Here is a 22,265-nt window from a genome sequence, read left to right on the forward strand (position 1 = left end):
GCATGAGGCTCTATTCCTATTCCTTCCTCTTCATTGCCAATGCTAATAACAACACTTCAGGGTGTGTGCATGTGTGTGTGTCTCATGGAGAGATCGGATAGCTGGTAAAATGAGAATAGAAGGAGTGAGACATCCATAAGAAGGGAGACTTAATCCACAAAATGATGTGAAGTCCATTTTAGAAACAGGGGAACGGGAGAGAAAGGCAGAATTACTACCTGACAAAGGTCACCTGCATGTCCAGGAGGTGGTGGTGGTTTGAGGTAGTTATCTTTCAAAGGATGGGTTCTGCAAGCAAAAGAGTGGCCTTCAGTGACAACCACTTCCTCTGCATCTTTCATCTCCTCTGAGTTATAACGTAGGGGGCACTTTCCATTTATAATTTATCACATTTTCCACTTCGGTTTTCCTGTCCTTTTCTCCCCAGGCATGACCCCTTGTTAATTCCCGGCAATGATCAGATTGACAACATGGACTCCAACGTGAAGAAGTACGACTCTACTGGGATGTTTCACTGGTGTGCACCCAAGGAGATAGAGAAAGTCATCCTGGTGAGTGACAGATTGCAGAATTGATGCCATCCGCTTCTGTCCCAGATTATGTTTACTAGGAATGAGATTTTCCTAACTGGATGGTGGGGTGATAGTCCCTGCGCCTGATTATTTTTGATACTTAATATTCAGGACATATATTGAAACAGCTAGAACTCTCATCAGAACATGACCTGAGAGTGGAATTTTCAATCACTGAATATGTATTGGCTCATTACCATAGGGTGTGAAATGCATCATGGGAGGCAGTATGTACCATAACTCCTGTGGACATGGCTCTGGGGCCAGAGCCTGCCTGTGCCATTAGCTGTGTGGCCTTGGACGAGTCACTTGAGCCCTTTATACTGTATCTCTTATGTGTAAGAAGATGGAATGAGAATGACCCTAACTCATAGGATTGTAGTGAAGATTAAAACCCATATGTTTTAATAAGTTTATAGGACTCCATAAACTTACCTATTATTATTATTATTATATATTAAATGCCATGAAGAAATCTGAATGCTACCTGTATTGTCGTTTGTTTATAACAGTGTCATGTATCCTTCTAGATAATTGATTTGCATATCTGTGATCCTTCTTAGCACACGATGTAGGCAGGCAAATCACATTTGCTGATGATGACAAGGATGACCATGGTCCACCTTGGGAAGGCTGGGGCTCAGAGCCCCGTTTCCTGGTTGACTCATCTCAATAGCAGCAGTGGGCTTCTTCTGGTCTGTCCCAAGAATGTCAGCATAGATAACAATCCATTCTACTCTTTAGACTTGTCCGATTAACAGCTTTAGGCTTTAATGCCTTCATCGGCTTTCCTACCGTTTATTGTCTTGCTAATCCATGAAAAATGGATTAATAATCAGGAAGTTCAGATGGAAAGGTTCTTTCTCCCTTGTGCTTTCTAATCCCCAGATTGCTGTGGCCTGCTCCTTTATGTCAACCAGGAAAATCCTATCATTTCTGATGTCATGGCCACCCTTCCTAAGAAAGGACTGTTCCAGTTCCTCAGAATGGCTTTGTGCTCTAATCCACTAGATTTTTCCCTGTGTTTTATCTGAATGTGTGTGTGATTTCTCAATTTAATTATAATCGAGCATTAAGAACCAATACAGCTTTGTGCTGGAGGCTGTCTGGGAGGTGTGAAAGTTACAGACAGAAGCACAGAAAGTCAGAATTCTTAGGAAACAGCCCCTGTCCAAGGAGTGCAAATGGTTTTCATCACAAAGCTGTTCCATGTATTTACATTCTGATGTTGTATCTGCCCCGCTTTTGCTCTAGGGATATAAACTCATCCTGGTGTTACCCACCTGGGGACAGGTCAAAGGCTTGGTTGGCATTGTGGGATCCAGGGTTTTAATGGCTTGCCTAGATAATCCTGAGGAGTGCAAAGCCCCCTGCCGGCACCAGAGGGTTTAGTGAGGCCAGTTACTACTCCCCTCACCTGAAAAATAACATCATTTAACAAAACATTTATAACAAACCTATTACATGTTGGGCACTGTTCTTGTTGCTGGGGTACATCCCCTGACAACGACTGGTCTCACAGAGCTTCTGTTCTAGTGGGGGCAAAGACCAGATCTCCAGGTAGGCAATGAATATGTAATAACGTTTGAGATATTGATAAAGTGCTATGAAGAAAATAAAGTGAGGTCATAGGCTAGAAAGGGACTGAGAGGTGCTGTTTAGACAGTGTGGCCCAAAAAGCCCTCTCTAAAGTAACCCTGCACAGAGATGAGAATGCTTGGAAGAGCCAGCAACATGGGGATGCTTTCTGGGCACAAGATACTCTCTGCTTTGGGGGTTAGAAAACATGAGATGGCTGTAATTTTGAGGAAATGACCATCTAATTAAAAGATATAAATATACCATGAAACAGTATATTCAGAGCTAAGCGTTACAAGGCACAAAGTGCTGTTTGAATCTAGTATGTGTTTAAGTGGCTGGGGAAGTCTTATTGGATACAAACAGTTGATCTTGGAAGGGGTTTATGGCTATTAAGGCCCCACTTGAACTAGGCCTTGAAGAATGTGTAGGAAACTCAAGATACACACATAAGTAGTTTCTCTATTGCGTCTTAAACCCGGCAGAATCAGTCTCCCCAAGGCTGAATCCCAGGAATTGGGATCTTTACCAGGTTCTCCAGTTGATATTGCTGTGGCTGGTCAAAGGATTGGTGTTTTGGTCCCCAGATCTAATTTCCTGTGGTCAGCACCTGTGCCTTGGCCACTCTGCTAATTGATGCCTTCCCTACCTTCCTATTCTAGATTTCCAGCCCCTATTCTGGACCCGCTTGGTATTCGTCAGGCTTGCTGAAGGGAGCTAGCCTCCCAGATGACCTGGTCAATTAAAATTAATCAGGGGTCCCATCACAGCACATTACAAACTGGTTGACCCTCTGCTGGTGGTACCTAGGCACACACACTTCCATGCAGCCAAGATAACTAACTCCAGGCATCAGCCATGAAGCAGTGTTGTGGGATGTGACTCCCTAGTGGGTTCTCCTTGGTCACCGTTTATAAGACATTTTTTATGGCCTCCGTCTGAGATGTCCCTGTACTGTTGCGGAGAGAAACCAATAATGGTGACAGCCCCTGCTTTAGTCTAACGATCAGGGAGTGAAAGCTTGCCTCTTCCTCTCCTTGGGGGTTACTGTAATAACCCTGACATTATCGTGAATTGCAATATTGGCATTTAAACAATCAATACACTGGTCAATTCTAGGGATTAAATTGAGCAGAGTTTGATATGTGCAGGGGACATTCATATGCCTCCCCCAAAAGCATCGTAAGCCACATGGGGCCACCCAGACATGCAGTGGGTGGACAGGGAGGAAGAAAGCCAAGATGGGAGGCACCAGACCAGAAAGAGGCAGAGAAAGGCGAACAACTGGCCTCCTGTGTTACTTTTTGCGTGAACACAGTGAGCAGAGGGGCCAGCGGTAGCTAATCATGTGCATTTCCTGGGCAGCTCTAACTGGGGTGATTTATTCCCTCATTTGTCTCCTTTGTAAATACAGGCCTAAAGCTGGGGGAAGACATGGGTTTGTTGCCCTTGCTGTGCTGATCCTTTTAGTGGCTGTTTGGGAGTCTTCCTCTGATGACTTAACACAGGTGGCCACTCCAGTCATGTCCCTGGAAACCCCAAGGCAGCAGTAGACATTGGTCAGCAAACTCTCTCTGGGAAGGGTCCTATAATAAATAATTTAGGCTTTGCTGGCCATACAGTGTCTGTCACAACTAATCACCTCTGCTTTTGTAATGCAAGCGGTGACAAAGTGAAAGAGTGGCATGGACATATATACACTACCAAATGTAAAATAGATAGCTAGTGGGAAGCAGCCGCACAGCACAGGGAGATCAGCTCGGTGCTTTGTGATCACGTAGAGGGGTGGGATAGGGAGGGTGGGAGGGAGGGAGATGCAAGAGGGAAGAGGTATGGGAATATATGTATATGTATAACTGATTCACTTTGTTATAAAGCAGAAGCTAACACATCATTGTAAAGCAGTTATACTCCAATAAAGATGTTAAAAAAAAAAAAAGCAGCCACAGACAATACCTAAATGAGTAAGATTGGCCGTGTTGCAATAAAATTTGGTGGAATTTGAACTTAATGTAAGTTTCACATATTATGAAATATTCTTCTTTTGATTTTTTTTCAACCCATTTTTAAACATAAAAACCAATCTAAGCTCACTGGCCATAGAAAAGCAGGCGGCGGACCAGATTTGGTCCATGGGCCAGAGTTTGCCAGCCCCTGGCTCAGGATATCATGTTCTACCTACTGATGCAGTGATATCCTATGAGATCCCAATGATGAGTCTAGAATTTGGAACTCATTTCTCGAGCCGAGGCCAGCATGGGTCTGACTGTTTTATCATCACCTCAGCAACAGAAGCAGACAAGACAACTCATTTTATCAACAATTTCCTGGAAACTAAGACTTCCTTTTCCGAATGACATAAATATTGCTATTCCCTCTTATTTTCCCCCTGAAAGTTCTGCTCTTATGTATGGATGGCATATCTTCCTTAAATCTTTTCTCAGAGAAGGTAGTGATATGTGTGAATATATGTTTGCATGCACTTATTCCACCAATGTAATTTATACACACATACTCTAATTATAAATATATATGGCATGTATATAACATGAAGAAATTAAAAAAATAATAGCACATAGTAAGCACTCAGCAATTGTTTACTTGGTATTTTACACAAGTGATTTTTTCAGTCCTTTTCACAACCCCATGAGGTCTTCTCTCCAATGCCTGTGCCCTTCTCCCTCCGGCAGACTCGAAGTGAAGCCGCCATGACCGTCCTGAGTGGCCACGTGGTGGTCTGCATCTTTGGCGATGTCAGTTCAGCCCTGATTGGCCTCCGGAACCTGGTGATGCCACTCCGTGCCAGCAACTTTCACTACCACGAGCTCAAGCACATCGTGTTTGTGGGTTCCATTGAGTACCTCAAGCGGGAATGGGAGACTCTTCATAACTTTCCCAAAGTGTCCATATTGCCTGTAAGTCCAAGGTCACATTATCAATGCTTTCTTCTTCTTTTCATTCACAAAAGAAAAATCCCAGATGGATAGAGTGGTTGTAGCTTTGATCATGCCTCTGCTTCTTCATCTGGTTATGGACCTGAGGACTCAGCCCTTCCCCTATGCTCTGTCTAGGAATATCCAAACCCTGGGACACCTTATTAAAAGGGATTTGCAGCCAAGTTCAGTCACTCACCAGGCATGGAGTTTAGCTGGTATCAAACGTATTAACCATATCAGTGTCTATATAGTCTCTCTCTTGCCTACCCAAACCCAGCGCTTTGCAATATTATAGTACTTATAGCAGAATTTACATAAGGAACTATTTATATCACTTTATTTATGACATTATGAATGCTTGGAGAAATCTTATTTTACCATGTTCTGTTTTTAGCTAAATGTATTTAACAGAGTTCTTTATTTCTGTTGTACAAAAGGCCAACCCCTTCTGCTGGCCAACCCCTCCCTCCCTCCCAGTCATTTAGAAGCCCAGTAATGTTTTCATGAGATTGTGTGTGTGTGCATACATGTGTGCACATGTGTGCATGTGATGTTCTTGATTACAAAACACTAGGACCCAAATCTAAAAGGAACAATTTGGGACTCCACAATTTAATGAGAGGGCATGGGATACGTGATCTGGGAGTCACATAACTAACTACTTCCCAATCGTTAATCAATATATTTTCCGTAAACTTTCAAATAATTGTAGAGCACTGTACATTTCAACCTTTGATATAGTTCTCCAGGTCACAAATCCATGCAAATATCACTTATAGTCCAAACGTTTTTCTTGGAAGTTCACATCCCTAAAACAGGAACACAAATTTTATTCTATATTTTAAGAAGTCTGGATTTTTTCCCACTTACAGAGCTGAAATTTGTTATTTCTATTATCAGCTTCTAGAACCTCGGAAATGGAAAAAGAAGAGTCAAGTAATATAATTCAATAAGGAAGACATAAGAATCAAACCACAAGTAATGCCCATTCGTAGCTATCAATACCATGTGTCCTAAGGTATGCCTGGCGCAGTGGACACTCAATAAATATATAAAGAAGTGAGAAAAATATAGACAGATATCTTTTGGCTGCTGGGCCCCAAATTCACTGACATAGTGAACACATGTGGTTAAAAATAGTCACCTGCAGAAAAAGTCATATACATAAAAGAGCATAAACAGATAAATACCTAATTTCAGAAACGTGATAGTTGTGATTACATATTTCCATGATTATTTTCCTACATGTGCTCTTCCACGTGGTCCTTGGGAACAATGGACTAGGGTCTAAAAGTATTTTGTAAAGAGCTTATTAGTTTTCTGGGGTACAGGAGTCTATGTATGTGTGTATGTGTATAGTGTTGGGTGTGTGGGTGTGTGTGTGATGTTTTCTGTGTGTGTGTGTTTGTTGTGTGTGTTTCCTTCTGTATGCTCTTGTGCACATCCACTCATCTGCCTGCATCTATATGAATGAGTTCTCCTATCTGCAGGGCCTTTTCAAACCCTCCAAAATTTATCACACTTGAACACAACATATTGGTACAAAGTGGGCCTTCACCTATGTCTCCACATATTTCATTGTTTAAACAGGGCCCCAGATATAGGACCAGCCCAGAGAAACACAAGGTGTTTCTATGTGTGTCATTTGTATTTCTTGAGTTTTGAAATCATGCGTGTACAGCTGCACAGGGATTTTCTTATATCACAATTACTGGTGGATCCCCTACAAGGTGAAAATTAAAAGAATATGATGTAGGCAATTGAGGCTTATACACTGGTGAAATGATACAGGAAGTTGGTCAGACTTATTCTGTACCAAAAGACCCCAGTAAAAAGGGGGAGACTTCTCCTTCTCTCAAAAGATCCTCCTCCGGAGCTTGGAATTAGTAGCTTCCCAGCCCCGTAGCACTAAATGCCTCTTCCTCCATAATTCCCCTTTGCAGTTACATTTTGGAGGCTGGGAATAGAATCATGACTGCCACTGAGTCATAAAAGAGGGCTGATGGGCTTGATCTCTGCAGCCAAGTACAATCTTCTCAAAGCCCCCTTTCCAGGAAGGAGAACAAGAGGAAGGCATCCAGAGACATAGGCAGTTGACAGACCCTCTCCCTACACGATCAGTGAGCTGAAGACAGCTCAGGTCTCCATGAAGGCAAGTCAGAAGCTGGATTCAGGTTGGAGGATCAAGGAGGCTGGTGGCTGGCAGTGAACTCCAAAATGATGCCCTTGGGGCCCTATCACATGGGATGGCCTGATTAGTTCTTCTCTGGTCCCCCTCCGAGGACACAGAGCAGGTGGGGGTCATGCCCCTCTCCTCCAAGCCTAACCCTTCTATTTGACCAGTGGCTGCATTCCTGGCCTCTGTCATTACCTCCTTGATCTGGGAATTTTTTTCCACTGTTTTTTGTTGTTATGGGATTTTTTTAAAAATCTGTTTACTGGCTTATTTATTTTTAATTACTCCAGTAATATACAACTATGTTCTTGTTATAAAATATTCAAACAAAGCAGATGTATGTAAAGTCAAAAGCAAACTTTTCCTTCACCCCCAATCTTATTTCCCTCCCCGGCGTAATTACTGTTATTAGTTTAGTGTGTACTTTTCCTGAACTTTCTCTCTGAGTGTACGTACATTTATAAATACATTCATACATATATAGTTCTATTCTGTGGGTTTCTTTTTACATAAATGAAATCATACTTTTTGAATTGTCTAGAACTTGGTTTTTTTGTTTATTTGTTTCAATTGCTCCTCTGTCTTGAGATGCTTCCAAGGCAATACCTACATGGAGAGGTCTTTCAATCCCTTTACCTGCTGTATAGACTTCCATTGTATATATATATCTGATAGTGTATTTAACCATGCCTCTGTTCTTGGACAGTTAGGTGATTTCCTCGTTTTTCTCTTGCTGAAAATATGCATTAAAATCATACACCTGAAGCTTCACCCCTTTCCATATCCCCTTTGCAAGATGCACATTAATTCCACTCGCTCCCACATCCTCCAAATTCAGCCCCACCTCATCACACCGTGCTCCCTGGCTATTTCCTCTTGGCTGCCTTGGGAATTCTAGTTGGAGCTGCTGTCTTTTTGCCTGAGACAGAAGTGACCTGCTATTAAATAAACAGGCATTTGAAAGCCACCCCCTCGTTACATTCTGAAAGCCAGAGGTTGCCACAGGACAGTTAACTTAAATCAAGACAATTTCCAGGCAGGAAGAAGATATAGAACCGTGGCATAATTCCTCTCCCTCGTTAGTTAGTAATAGCTTGATTGAGTATCGAGAGCGACCCTAAAATGCTGCCATCAGCACCGACTACCCTTTAGATGAACACACAACTCCTATTCCCTTGAATGTAGTTAGGCCAGCTTAATGTCAAGGCATAAAAAAGATACTTGTTAAATAATTTCCCAAAGCTCCGGCTCAATCTTTAATTTGTTTTTATTCTTTTCCCCCCTCTTTCCCTCTTGTTCCTCAGTCTCACTTTTGCTTCTCCTTTTTTTTTCTCTCTTTCCTCTATGCCAAAGGGTACGCCGTTAAGTCGGGCTGATTTAAGGGCCGTCAACATCAACCTCTGTGACATGTGCGTTATCCTGTCAGCCAATCAGAATAATATTGATGATACTTCGCTGCAGGACAAGGAATGCATCTTGGCGTCACTCAACATCAAATCTATGCAGTTTGATGACAGCATCGGGGTCTTGCAGGCTAATTCCCAAGGTAAGGACAGCCTCTCTGCTGTGCCTATGGGGGACAGGGGCTGGCAAGAGGGATATCCTTCACTCCGTAATCCAGAGAGGCTCGCATCAGCCTGCCTGGTAGAGATACACACCGTGGCTGCCGTGGCTTTCAAAGGGGCATCTTCTGCCTCTTCTTGCCAGCCCGGGCAGTGGGCTTGAGACCCTAACACCCACACTCTCAGTAGGCTGTCTTCCCCAAAACTAATCCAGCCTTTAAATGCCACCCCCTCAGCCTTCCCAAACAGTGGCTTTAGGACCAGGGTCGCCAGCTAAATGTCAGAGCACTGAGATGATGCTGGCTGAACAATTCCCCGTGTTTCTCCCCAGCATCTATTTTTGCCATTGACCTGTGTTAAGCTTTGCCGTTGTTACAGCTGCATGGGGGTGTTAAGCTTTGCGTTGTTATCGGCTGACCAAGGGACAGTGGTCTCTGGAGGGTGGGGGGGGTATATGGACACTGAAAGTCATTTAGCAAAAGGTGACACTTGTCAGCCCATGCGTTCTCTATAGGAGGCATGACAGTGTTAAATGACACACATCTGCCATATCTGCTCTGCCCTGATCTTCCCTGTCATTTGCTCTGGGATCCTGGGCAGGTGGTTCCAAGTAAAGATGTTGTCTAGGAGTCTCAGAGAGGCAGCACTGCAAAAATCCTGCAACAAACCACCTCACTAATCAGGGCCTTGGCAGGATGGGATGTGACGCATTTTCCGCCGAGTAACACCTCTGTGTGGGCTTGCCATGAACTGTAGGATCATTGTCATAGGCGGTCTACTGGATAGGTGGCATCGGGTGGCTGATAGGGACCTGAATGCCATCATTCCAGGAGTAAAGATAGAGGGCGTACAGCCCACAAACACTATAGCCGCTGGGCTATGAAGCACCATCTTACTGATATGATAAAGCTCAGCTCGATCCTGCCGCCTAGACCTACGTGCTACATTATCTTTTGCCAACTCAGCATGACTACCACCTCCTTCTAAGGTCCCCTCGACGTTGCAGCGAAGCCAGAAACAATAGTTTCTAGAAGCCCCTTCTCTGCCTGGTTCTGGGCTGGAGTCTGCCAATGAGAGAGGGGCACTAGGGCGAGGTCTGGAAAGTGGAAGAGAAAAACAGGTCTTGATTTTTGGAGGCAGCTGCAGGGTTCAAAGCAGCTCTCAGGGGAAGCTTTGAGAACCACTGGCTTTGCTGCTAGAGATGGAGACTGGTGTGTGGGCTTCCCCGAGGGTCCTGAGGTTCACAGCACCTTCTGGTGAAGTTCAAGAGAACCTTCCCCTTGGTGCTGCAAGTGAAATGGCTAATGGTGGCCTCTTTGACTTTTGCTCCTCCAGCCCTGCCCATGGCTGTGTCAACCTCTAATTTTCATCGTACCTGGAATAGAGTGGCTTCTATTCTTGACATAACCCTGGCTGATACAGCCTGAAGCTTGGTTTTGACATCTCCACTCCAGCCTCCTCTGTCTCTCCCCCAAATCTAAATCTTGGTCTCCATTTGCTCAGCGGTGCCCGCAGGACAGAGCAATGCGCCGAGGCCCTAAGAAAGGAGCCTTAACTCTTTCCTGCATCCTGCACGACCTGCTCAGGGAGCCGAGGTGACAAAGGATGTGAGGAGACAGTTCGCTGGCCTTCTTGGAGGGGGAAGAGGCAAGCTAGCTTTCGGTTCCTGCCCCTAAGTACTTGATCTTCACTGTGTGTCTTCCCACCCACACCCCAGCATGGGCATCACCCAGGGACTGTTAGAAATGCAGACTCTCATGCCACACAGACCTACCGGGTCAGAATCTGCATCCTAACAGCGTCCCCAGGTGACTCGTGTGCACTGCTTTAAGGCACGGTAAATCTTTACACTAACAACACTGGGTCCAGTGAACACACTGACCAACCCCATTAGATGCGCCTCGTCTCCTGGCAGGAGCTAGCAGAGGGAATGGAAAGAAGTAGAAGCAGGGGAAGTGCTCCCTCCAGGTGGAGATGGAACTGAATAGGGGGTGGAGGGGCAGGAAAAGACTCCCTTTCCCCAGCATGCCTGTTTCCTCGCAATTCAATAATCGTGATTTTCAAGGTCCTAGATTAGAATCTCAACATATAATATAGTCCCATATGCATCCGACATAGGTGTTCCTTCCAGCTCTCTTAAACCTTATCCCAGCCTGTCAGATCCTTTTGATGGCCAAACTGGTAAAAAATGCTTCCCCTCCCCTCTTCAAACCCTTACTCGATTCTCAAAAGCCTTCTTGACTGTTTTTATCACAGGAATAAGCAAGAATAGTAGGTCTTGGAGGGAGAGAAAGAAGAAAGGAAAAGAGAACTCATTTTTTCCTGCCAAAAAAAAAAAAAAAGGGCTCTTATTTTGTACACACACACACACACACACACACACACACGCGCACACCAGAAGGGGCAGAGGATGTGCCCTATGGCCGGTGGTGGTTTTCAGAGACTCCTGGTTGGCATTGGAGTGGAGTGGAGTGTACATCGCCCAGTAGCCAGCAAGCATTCTGTTTGGCTCTCAATGAGAGACTGTCGAAGCTGTAGCCCTACTGAGTCCATATTTCCCATCGTTTTCTTACTCTGTCTGCTCCTCTCTTGTCCTTGGTTTCTAATACTCCCCTTTGGTGACACTCTGACCTTCCAAAAAGCAGTGGTCCAGTGGCGGCCATCAACACGGGAGGTTGCTTCCTCCCCGATGGGTGAGCGTTTTAAGTTCACCTCTGGCTGCTCACTGTATAGCCCACGCCTCAGGTTCATCCCAGTCCGTGGGGTCAGATGGGCGAGCTGAGATTCCCGGCTGCTCCCCCTCCTTGAGACCCTTGTGACCCACCGGAACGCCCACTGTCCTCAGATACTTCTGTTACCCTTCATCTGGGCATTTGGCATGACCAAACTCCAAGTGGATTGGAATTACGGAATACAAAATGGATTTCGTCTTCCTATTTTCACTTCGGGGAACAAATCTAACTTCCCCATGAGAGGTAACTACAGAGATTTCTGGCCACTGACACCCCATCTTTCATCACTCTTTATTCTGTAGTCCTTATGAAACCCATTCCTTTGTTTTGTCTCGAGAGCTGTGTTACCATCTCTCCGGAACACAGCAGGACAGAACTGTGGACCCAGGACAGATGTGTGTACTCTTGGGCCAGAGTATTCATGCAACCTTATGGCGAGTTGTTCTAACATGAAATGAAACAAGAAAATGTGTCTTAACATTGAGGAGGTAGAGCCTTCACTGAAATTTGTGTTCAGACACTTGCCACTGCGTGTTATTTGCTCTCCTAGACTCACAAAACCTCTTTTCCCTCTTGTCTTTTCACATTCCCTTTTAGTGTCACTGTTCTAGCCCACATGGTGTCAGGACTGGCCCAGCCTAGGGATTCTGGACCAGATACTTTCTGAAAAGATCTGAAATGTGATGGCTGATTGTCAAAAACAATTACAGAGAAAGGTGGCATACCGCATGCTGGGCGGTATATCCGATGTGACAGTTGGGTCTATGAGATGCAGTTTTAATATACAGCAGGCAAGACTGCAGTGACAATTATATAAAGCAGGTGAAGCCACTTCTTGCTGGTCAGCAAACATCAGCTCAGAACCACTTTACAGCTCTTTACCAGCAACTAAGTGCCTTTATTTACAGAGCGCCTGTCACTTCCCTTTGGCTGGAGAGCTGGTGTATTATTTAGCACGCATTTATCTGGGGAAAACATTTCAATTTAAATCAGCTGGTACAACGGTGGCTCTTGCCAGACTCTCCCTGTGGTTCTAAAAGACAAGAACTGAGTCAGATCTTGGAAAGGCGGGTGAACAGAGGGAGGAAGGGTCTATTCTCAGAGAGCCACTTGAATCAGAACCTGAAAGGAAGGCTCATGCGATTGAGTTTCCCATTATGCTTTTTTTTTTTGTTGAAGTATGATGGTTGATTTACAATGTTATATTAGTTTCGGGTGTATAACATAGTGATTCAATATTTTTATAGATTACGCACCATTTAAAGTTATTATAAAATATTGGCTATATTCCCTGTGCTGTACAATGTATCCCTTGTAGCTTATTTATTTTATACATAGTATCAAAAGTTTGTATCTTTAATCCCCTACCCCTATCTTGTCCTTTTCCCTTCCCTCTCCTGACTGGTAACCACTGGTTTGTTCTCTATATCTGTGAGTCCGTTTCTGTTTTGTTACATACATTCACTTGTTTTATTTTTTACATTCCACATATAAGTGATAACATACAGTATTTGCCTTTGTCTGACTTATTTCACTGAGCATAATACCTTCTAGGTCCATCCATGTTGTTGCAAATATCAGAATTTCATTCTTTTTTATGGCTAATATTTGGGGAGGTGTGTGTTTGTGTATGTGTATATATGCCACATCTTCTCTACCTACTCATCTATTGATGAACACTTAGGTTGCTTTCATATCTTGACTATTGTAAATAATGCTGCTATGAACATTGGGGTGCATGTATCTTTTTGAATTAGTGTTTTCAGTTTCTTCAGATATATAGCCAGGAGTGGAATTACTGGATCATGTGGTAGTTCTATTTTTAGTTTTTTGCCATTATACTTTTATATTGAGTTATGAAATGAGCATTTATAGGTTCTTCCTGCTTAACCTTCCAGTAAGGGTAAGTCTTAAGGGAAAGAAAGAGGAATAAGTGAGTGACCACTATGTGTCAGGCACTGTAGCACGCAGGACACAAATGGCTACCATATTGGACAATGCAGGTCTAGAGTATAGGCTTACTGCCTTGCTAAGGATTTGGATTTATAGGAAGATGATGATTAAATCCATCTTTGAGAAAGATAGCAGACAAAAATATGAGCATGGTTTAGAGGTGGAAAGAGATGGTGGCATGAGCTATATGAGAAGACTACTGCAATGGACTAGAAGGGATGAGATGAGGGCTGACAGGACAACTTAGTGATGTTAGTTGTGAGGACAAGACAGAAATTGAGATAGATTTGAAATAGAGAGAATAGCTGTTGAAGACTAGTTGGTGGGAAGGAGGTATGGATGAGCAAGGGTGAGGAATTGGGAATGCGTTTCGAGGTTGGCCACGGGGTGGATGTAAAAATGATTAAGTTCGCAAAGGACCCAGGAGGAGAAACGAGCTTGGGGCAGAAGGTAAAACAATTAGGTCCTGGTTCATTTGAGTTGAAATTTTCTGGAGAATATCCAGTGAGAAATAAGAACATGTGGTTACAGGGATAAAGTTAGGTTTGAAGGTATAGATTCGGAGGTCGTTGGTGATGGACAGTGTATGGGCCTTGAGAGTGGATATTTCCCAGGGAGACAAGGCAGGGCAACTAAGAGAAAAGGGACCATTGTGGAACCTTGGGAAACATCAACCTTGAAGGGACAAACAGAGGAAGAGAATCCAGTGAGAGGGGCTGAGGACACAGATTTTGGGGGGTAGGAGTGGGTGGTATGAAGGTAAAGGAGAAGAGGGTTGAATAAATTCCAGAGTCGCGATCTAGAATGTATCCTAATTATTTCTCGCTGTGTGTGTTTTCTTGAGCAGACTCTGAGCTCTTTGAGAGGCAAAGACTCTTCCTCATCTTGCTAATCTTCGTGTCCCCAGTCCCTCTAGCACAGGACCTGACACAGAGTTGGCATGCCAGAAGAATTTGCTGGGCTGAACTGATTTGAAAGGAAACAGTGATTAGCACTGTCAGATACTGCAGAAAAGTCAAGTAGATGAGGGCCTAAAAATGGCAACAGTGCATTTGACCCTCAGGAAGTTTCCAGTGATCTTAGCAAGAGCAGCTGAGTAGCTTGTTGCCAGTAGAAGCGAGCAAACCTTAATGGGAGGTGAGAATTGGAGATCCTATATTACTCTTTCAAGTGCAGATAGGGAGAGAAATAGGATATTTCAGAGGAGCTCGTCAAAGAAAGGATTTCCTTTTTGTTTTTAGAAGAGGGAGAAATACACCATATTTGTTGACTATGGTAGGCTAGGGTGAAGCCCCATAGAGGGGCAAAGTTTGAAGCTACAGGAGAGAGTTGTTAAACGATGAAGAAGGAACCAGAGAGAAGCAGGAGAGATGATGTGTCCTTTAAAAAAGAAGGAATGATCCTTGTTCCTCTGAGTCAGAGGGCTGGATGGGGAAGATGAAGCTGGAGGAAACTTCAGTCTGATGGCCCCATCTTTCTTCATGAAGCAACCAACTTGGCTTTCCTTGAGGAGTTAAGTGGGCCAGTTGGGACAGGGAACTGATGTGGTGAAGGTTCAGAGCAGACACCATGGGAACCACGTAAGGAAAGGACTGGATTTAGGTGAAAGCACCGTGAGCATTGGTGAGGACCAGCTGGGGGTTGGAACCATGATAAAACCAGTCAGCACTGCCCTGCAGTTTTCTCTGCAGTGCTTTGCAGAAAAGCACAGAAACTAGAACTTGGCTTTAGCTTGGGATGGAGATTCGGAGGAGGCAAAGGATTCCGTGGTGCTGTTGAGAGAATATTAAAATGAGTGTCCCAGGGTCTAAGACGGTAGGTGGAGAAGTTAAACCGGAGTTGGGGCTTCTAGGCAGAGAGGCCAAAAACGCAGCAAGAAATAAATCTCTGCGAGGTCAAAGAACGGGCACGTGGAGTAAAAGAGTGCCAAAGGGTGGGAGGTTTGATTAGAGAGAGGATGTGATGACCTCAGAGGATGAAATATTCCTTGCAGAGCCAGAACAGATCTTGGTCATGTTCACGCTAAAACAGTTCTTCTCCACAAGGACTCTGAGCCCAAAGCAGAGCCCATCTGTTCACCACCATCACCACCACCACTACCATGACCAGCATGACCAGCAGCACCACCACCAGCAACCATAATAATAATGCTTATGCTTCATGAATGTTTCCTGCTGTTATGTGGTAGGTATTTTGTCAACCAAGACAACAGACGTTTCTTAGATCACCGGTTTTCACCCTTGCCTGCACGTTGTAATCACTTGAGAAATGTTAAAAAAATATCAACGCCTGGGTTGCCCCTTAGCAGTTGTGACTTAGCTGGTAGGGGGTACAACCCGGGCATCAGGAGTTTTCGAAGTTCCCTGATGATTCCCAGGTGCAGCCAGGGTTGAGAACCACTGCCCAAGGTGGTCCTCAGAGGACGTGTATGAAGTAAGAGGGTTACTATTTTGATTGTAAAGAGGAAGAAACTGAGGCTTTGAGAAGCTAAGTAATCATTTTAACCTGAGTCTCCTGGCTTCCTGGGAATCCTCACCTTTAAATCATTTTGCTTCTTTATAACAATTCTGTTATTTAAACCTGTTGGTCTACCTTCTTCCTTTCATATTTTTGTGGCTGATCATTAGCTTTCCCAATACTGAAAATCCTTAAGTGGAGAAAAGGGGTAGGGGAAGGCAGTGGGAAACCAGGCTGTGGCTTTTGCCCAACTGGCTACATTTGTCATCTTTTTTCTGTCATATGTCTCAAGGTGATAAGTAAAGAATATTAGTTGCCCTGTGGACAGGCCTTCTTCTTTTTTTTTTTTTTTTAGCAGATACTCATTTTTAATTATTATTTATTTATTTATTTTTGGCTGTGTTGGGTCTTCGTTTCTGTGCGAGGGCTTTCTCCAGTTGCGGCAAGCGGGGGCCACTCTTCATCGCGGTGCGCGGGCCTCTCACTATCGCAGCCTCTCTTGTTGCGGAGCACAGGCTCCAGACGCGCAGGCTCAGTAGTTGTGGCTCACGGGCCTAGTTGCTCCGCGGCACGTGGGATCCTCCCAGACCAGGGCTTGAACCCGTGTCCCCTGCATCGGCAGGCAGATTCTCAACCACTGCGCCACCAGGGAAGCCCCAGGCCTTCTTCTTGACCACAGCTTTTGAAAGGTGGCAGGGCTGAGAGCCAACACTACACGGCTATTAAACAGCAACGCTGCCCACCTTCAAGCCAGCACGGAGTTCCTCCCAGTCCCTGGGTCTCTTCAAGAAGATGGCGCTGGTGTATATCAATGCCTGGGCTAAATTTGGATGCTGGTGTTAGGGTTCCTCTCTTGTTCTTTTTCCTGTTATGTGCTCTGCATTCATCTGATGCATGCTACCTGTCCTGAAGGTGTCAGTCCAATTGCATGAACATTTACTAAGCATCTGTCATGTGCCCAGACTGTGCACGGCAGACCCTGCTGGGGAGTCAGGGGTCATAAGGCACATTCCCGGTCTTTGCAACCTCCTAGGCGAATAAATAACTCTGCTTCAGAATGCTGGTTGCTTCCCATGGGAGAATTACCATCTGTGGAGGCTAACACTAGGGACAGGAAGAGAAAGAGAGTGGGTTTGAGAGACACTCTGGGAAAAAAGCAGAGGATTTCAGCAGTTGGAAACAAATAGATCTGGCTGCAGTCAGAGAGCAGAACAGAGGGAAAGGGGCAGAGGTACATGGGGACATGTTTGAGGGACAGCAGTGAGTACGGTTGGGCAGGAACACAGTGTGTGTATCAGGCAGCAGGGGGACAGAAGGCTGAAGTGTGGGTTGGGCATTGAGAAACTTTTTCTTTTTTGTAGTTGGGAAGCTGTAAATCATTTTTTATGAGTCTGTGAGTTAGGAAGCTGTAAGTAATTCAGTGGGCACCGGAGAGCTACGGAAGGTTTCAAAGCAAGAGACTGATGGGATTGGACCTGAACTTTAGGAAGATTGACCTGGCAGCCCAGTGAAGCATTGTTCGGAGTGGGAAAGAAGAGGATGCAGGGAAACTGGGTAGGAACAGTGGTTACCCAAGAGGAGACCAGGAAACCGGAACTGGAAAAAGAAGGGGAGGGTCTAGTGTAAGATGGGTAGGTGTAAAACAGACTGTGTGAACGTGAGCTTCCTTCCCGGTAATGGACGACAGTGGCTGCTCGTGGGAGGAAGCCTGCGGAGAGGAGGGGCTGGCTGCAGGACGAAGCAGGGTTGGTTGTGTTGGGTTTCAGTTATGATTCATTTCCACATGGACTTGGTGGAAAAATCCAGGTGAACCTGAAAAAACAGATGGGTGGAAATGAAGTCCTGAATCCAAGAGAGGGTCACCGTTAGAGATCCGCCCCGTTGCCCATGCTCTAGGGGCCGAGAAGAGCCTCAGGGGAGAGGATAAGGAAAGGGAGTTGAACGGCGGAAGTCTGGGGAGCATCTTGGAAAGGACAGAGGGAGCCATTGGTACAAGCCACCGAGCCACAGCTGAGCTGAGTTCCCAACGCTCCTGGGGAGGGCGGAGCATGTGTCTCAAACTTTGGGACAAATGTCTGCTGCCTGCTTTCTCTTGCCTCCTCTAAATTAATTTGTCTATATTTTATGCCTCTTTACAACCACAAGTTTAAAAAAATTACAGTGGACTTACATAAACATACCGACAGGCACACAAGCACAAGACACACGTACACACACACACACACACCTTAGTTCCTACAGCCCTCTGTGACCCTCAGGCACAGTTACACTAAGTGATGTCCACATATAAGCAGACGCTCTCCTTTGTCTGAATTTCAGCAAAGGTTAAGAGCCTCAAGTAGGGAATGACATTTTTCTTTGGAAGTATGGCTGTAGTCCTTGGAGAGACAGCATTAATTGGGGGCATAGGGTACATCCTGAAGTCTGAGATAGCTTTTACTGTTTCAGGGAAGAAAACGTGACTTCTGTTTTATATATGGGGGAGATCATGTGAATTAAGATCTCTAAATTATATTGGATCACAGAAGTCAGGATTCAAAAGAGCCTTCCTAAACTGGAACTTTGGGACAAAATCCATGGGATGGAATGGAATGAAGACTGCTGAGCATTAAGTTTCAAATAATTACTCAAGACAGGCTGGGTAAACCCTGCTGATAGAGGTGTAATTTATTTGAAGCAGTGATTGTTTCATCCTGGCCAGTCTGAGAAGGAGTGTGTCAAGAGCTATGAAGATTTGAAGGAAGGCATTGACAAACAGGCAGTGCTGCCAAGGGGGCGACCAGAATGGGGAAATGCTTGGACTACGTGTCACTTGCCCAGCAGTTAAGAGAACGGGGCTAGGGGACCAAAAGGGCCATCTTCTCCATTGAACAAAACCAGGATCGATGGCTAATGATTAAGGAAAACCAGATTTTAATCCCACATAAGAAAGGCTGCCTAAACATGTAGTGGGCGTCCTATCACCGCATGACTGTTTGCCAAATGGAAGATCCTGGTGTGATCTTTGTGACGGGGGGGAAAGTAGATGAGAGGAGTTCTGTGGTCCGTTATAACTGAGGGTCTCTGGTATTTTCTTGATTCTGATGACATAGAGCTCTGTGTTTTAGAAGATCTACATTCTTACTCCAGAGGGAGAGCTATGCTGTTTGGCGAAATTGGGGTCAAAATGGGTCTTTTAGTGGAAACTTTCACATCTTTCCAGAATGGCATTGTCTTTGTGTCTAAGATGGGGAGCGGCCTGCATTGGGGTGAGCAGCTGCACATCTGGCTTTTCCATTAATTTGACAGACCACCCCCATCTTCAACTCCCATGTCACCCCTCAACACCTGCCCTTCCCAGCTTTCTCCCTTCCTCCCCTCCCCCAAGCCTCACCCCCTGCACACCCGGGCTGCTCTCACTTGCAAACATACCTATACACATGTCCTACACACATTGTCCCTCCCTGAAATCAGAGAAGCCTTTTTTCAGCTGCTCCTATATAACATTTCATTACCACAATATTCTCTCTCAATTCTGAGCCGGTGGTGGGGGAGAAGCCATTCCTCTTTATACCCACCCAACGAACAAAGCTCAGAGCTAAAATATTTTTCTTCAGTTGTAACTGAAAGGGCTGTTGGCTTCCATCCCAAAAACCAGAAAGACAATTATACTTAACTGTTTAGAGATTTATAAGTACCACACTGGAGTAGCCTCTAGGTAGTAACTTTAGATACCCAGCCCAATAACTTTCTTTTATTGGTTTGTGATTTAAATCTTATTTTCAGTCCTCTATAATAAGAGGAGTACATTTCATTAAAAGAGCTTACTAAACAATAAAGAAAATCTGGCTTAGGGCTCCGAGCGGGTCTCAGGTACAGAAAGGGGTCTGCCCTGTTCCATTTCTTCTGCAGACATCATGAGACGGATCTGAGCACAGTGAGGTAGCTGTATTTCAGCAAAGCAGCCATTGCAGCCGTTTTCTAAATGACTTCAACTTGGGAGATTTTTTCCTACACAGCATATTTCACCACATGAGAGATGCTCTGAAGACTGCCATCTACTAGTCTGGCAATAGATTCCCAGTGAAGGAAACAAGGAAAAGCAACCACCGTCACGACAATAGCTGTAACAGGAGACTGAGGAGTGAGGGCTACTTTCTGAACCCATGGAGGTTTTTAGGCCCTCCGTAAATGGAGGTCTAACCAGGGGAGTGGATTGGGGAAGAGAAAGTAAAGACGGACAATATCACCTATTCCTTCCAATGGCCTGCTTAGCAGAATTCACTTCTGCTGCGCCCAGCTTGGGACAACTGCAGTGAGTGGAAATCTGAGCTTCAGAGACAGAAAACAGATGTGGGGTAGAGTTGGGGTGGGACTGAGCTTATTGTCCCAGCGTCAGGCTTTCATGAGCTGCTCTGCTACTCGAAGTTCATGTGCCTAGTTAAGGCTCCTTTTAAAAAATTATAATTCCCCGTTTTTCTTCAGGTGAGTCATGCACCAGGCACATTCATAGACAATATTTCATTTAATCTCCTCAATAAGCTACTCAGGCAGAGGTGACTTATCTCCATTTTACAGATGAGAAAACTGGGGCTCAGAAAAATTCAGCAACTTGTCCAAAGTCTCTTAGCTCAGATCCCCAAACTGTCTGCTTCCAAAGCCTTGTGCTTTTCTCACTACATCAGTCTGCCGCATAAAAGAGAACAAGAGTTATTGTGATGAAAACGGGCCTGAATCTATACATCTGCTTTTCAGGGTCATGGAAGCATCCCTGGGGACAAACGTTCAGTGAAAGGAAAGCTCTCAAGGCATGCCAGACTCCCAAACTGCTTCTTGCAGTCAAGGGCTGACTTTGTTTTGAATATTTTTGTCTCTGGGCATCCCTGTTTTGTGGGTCCCTTACCCTCCCCACCCCAGCAGTCAGAGACACTAGGATCCTCTTGGTCCCTGACTTCATTGCTACGACAACCATACAAACAACAGCAGAGTTGGGAGAAGAGTTTTGCTTAGCTGCCTCTGTGAACAGTATAATTGCTTGAGCTTTTTTTCCCCCTGTTAATATAGACTTGATTTTGGAGCTGCCAAGAAGAGGGTGGAAAGTTGGAGACCCAGATATTGCTTTCTTTTGTTCAGAAACTTATAAAATATTTCCAGGTTTTATCTCCTCATCCCACTTTCCAGGTGGAAGTTTCCATGGAAGACAGAGAATGAACAGACCACTCTAGCCCTCAAAGCCTAGGACTTCAGCCTGTATGTTATGCTCAGAAAAATGGTCCAGATAAATTGTCCTGTGGGAGGAAAGTGCGGTTGTATAAGCAGAGGAAGGTGAAAGAAATCTTGTCATCCCACAGACTCTCTGAGGCCCCTGATGAGATTCCAGATAAGGATCCAACAGCTCTTTTCCTGAGCGTCAGTTTAGGAAAGTTGCCTGAGGTTAGTCCCTGCTCTTTCCATGGTCCATGCCATCATGACACTAAGGACATCGATAGGCAGAAGTGAGACAGATGTGTAAAATAAGTCGTATGGCACAAGTTGAATGCACATATTTAACGATATGGGATCTGGAACATTCCAGAGTACCTTGCAAAATGCATGATGTGAGTCATTTGTAATTTGCTGAGGCATGAATGTGATCCATATGCTATGAAGATAGCACACATGCCTCAAGCCAGCAAATGAGCCTACAGACCATCCAGTGTATTTTTGTCTTTACCGTTCCTTTTATAGGTGAAAACTCATGTGAAGTCCTAAAACCTTTATTTCCCTTTTAAAAAAAATGGCCCTGCAAAGAAGCCAACTGATTTATAAATGACTATAGTTCTGGATTGATAGAATATTTAAGGGTATGAGTGGTTATACTTCATGGAATTCTGGAGGAAATTATTCCCCCAGTTCTGGAAAAGCAGTATAGTAGTCCTGGAGTGTCTTATCACATATCTCCTGTAAAGAATTACTACTGGATATTCTTAAGTGCCACATGGATGTCACCACACAGTGTGTTATAAGAAGGCAGAATTTGCTTTGAGCTGCAGTGGTCCAGAGGTGGGGGTAGCTCCAGAGTAAGTGGAGCTGAATTTGAAAATAGGTATGATTATTGTAAGTAAAGGGGCTACAGGCAGATGGAAAGGGCTGGGGCAGAGTGAGGAAGGCCACACAAGCAGGAAAGGCCAAGTTTATTCATGACAGGCACTTGGCTATGTGTCTACTAATGACATTGCTGAGGGACTTAAGGATCTCAGGGTGTCAAAGGAAATGATTGTAGGTGAGGTCACTGTTAACTTGGATAGACCCTCAAAGAATAGCCTTTTCTGTCATCTTGC

General features: G+C 44.7%; 1 protein-coding gene across 2 annotated transcripts in view; it reads left to right on the top strand.

Annotated features, from left to right (window-relative positions):
* KCNMA1 (potassium calcium-activated channel subfamily M alpha 1) overlaps positions 1-22,265 on the top strand; it is a 735,999-nt gene that overhangs the window by 670,012 nt on the left and 43,722 nt on the right. For both annotated transcript variants that reach the window (XM_061197119.1, XM_061197100.1), the window contains 3 exons: positions 428-551; positions 4,841-5,065; positions 8,616-8,808. In XM_061197119.1, coding sequence (XP_061053102.1) covers positions 428-551; positions 4,841-5,065; positions 8,616-8,808 — 542 coding nt within the window. The remainder of the gene's footprint in view (positions 1-427; positions 552-4,840; positions 5,066-8,615; positions 8,809-22,265) is intronic.

This window comes from Eubalaena glacialis, chromosome 1, assembly GCF_028564815.1.
Source record: "Eubalaena glacialis isolate mEubGla1 chromosome 1, mEubGla1.1.hap2.+ XY, whole genome shotgun sequence".
NCBI lineage: Eukaryota > Metazoa > Chordata > Mammalia > Artiodactyla > Balaenidae > Eubalaena > Eubalaena glacialis.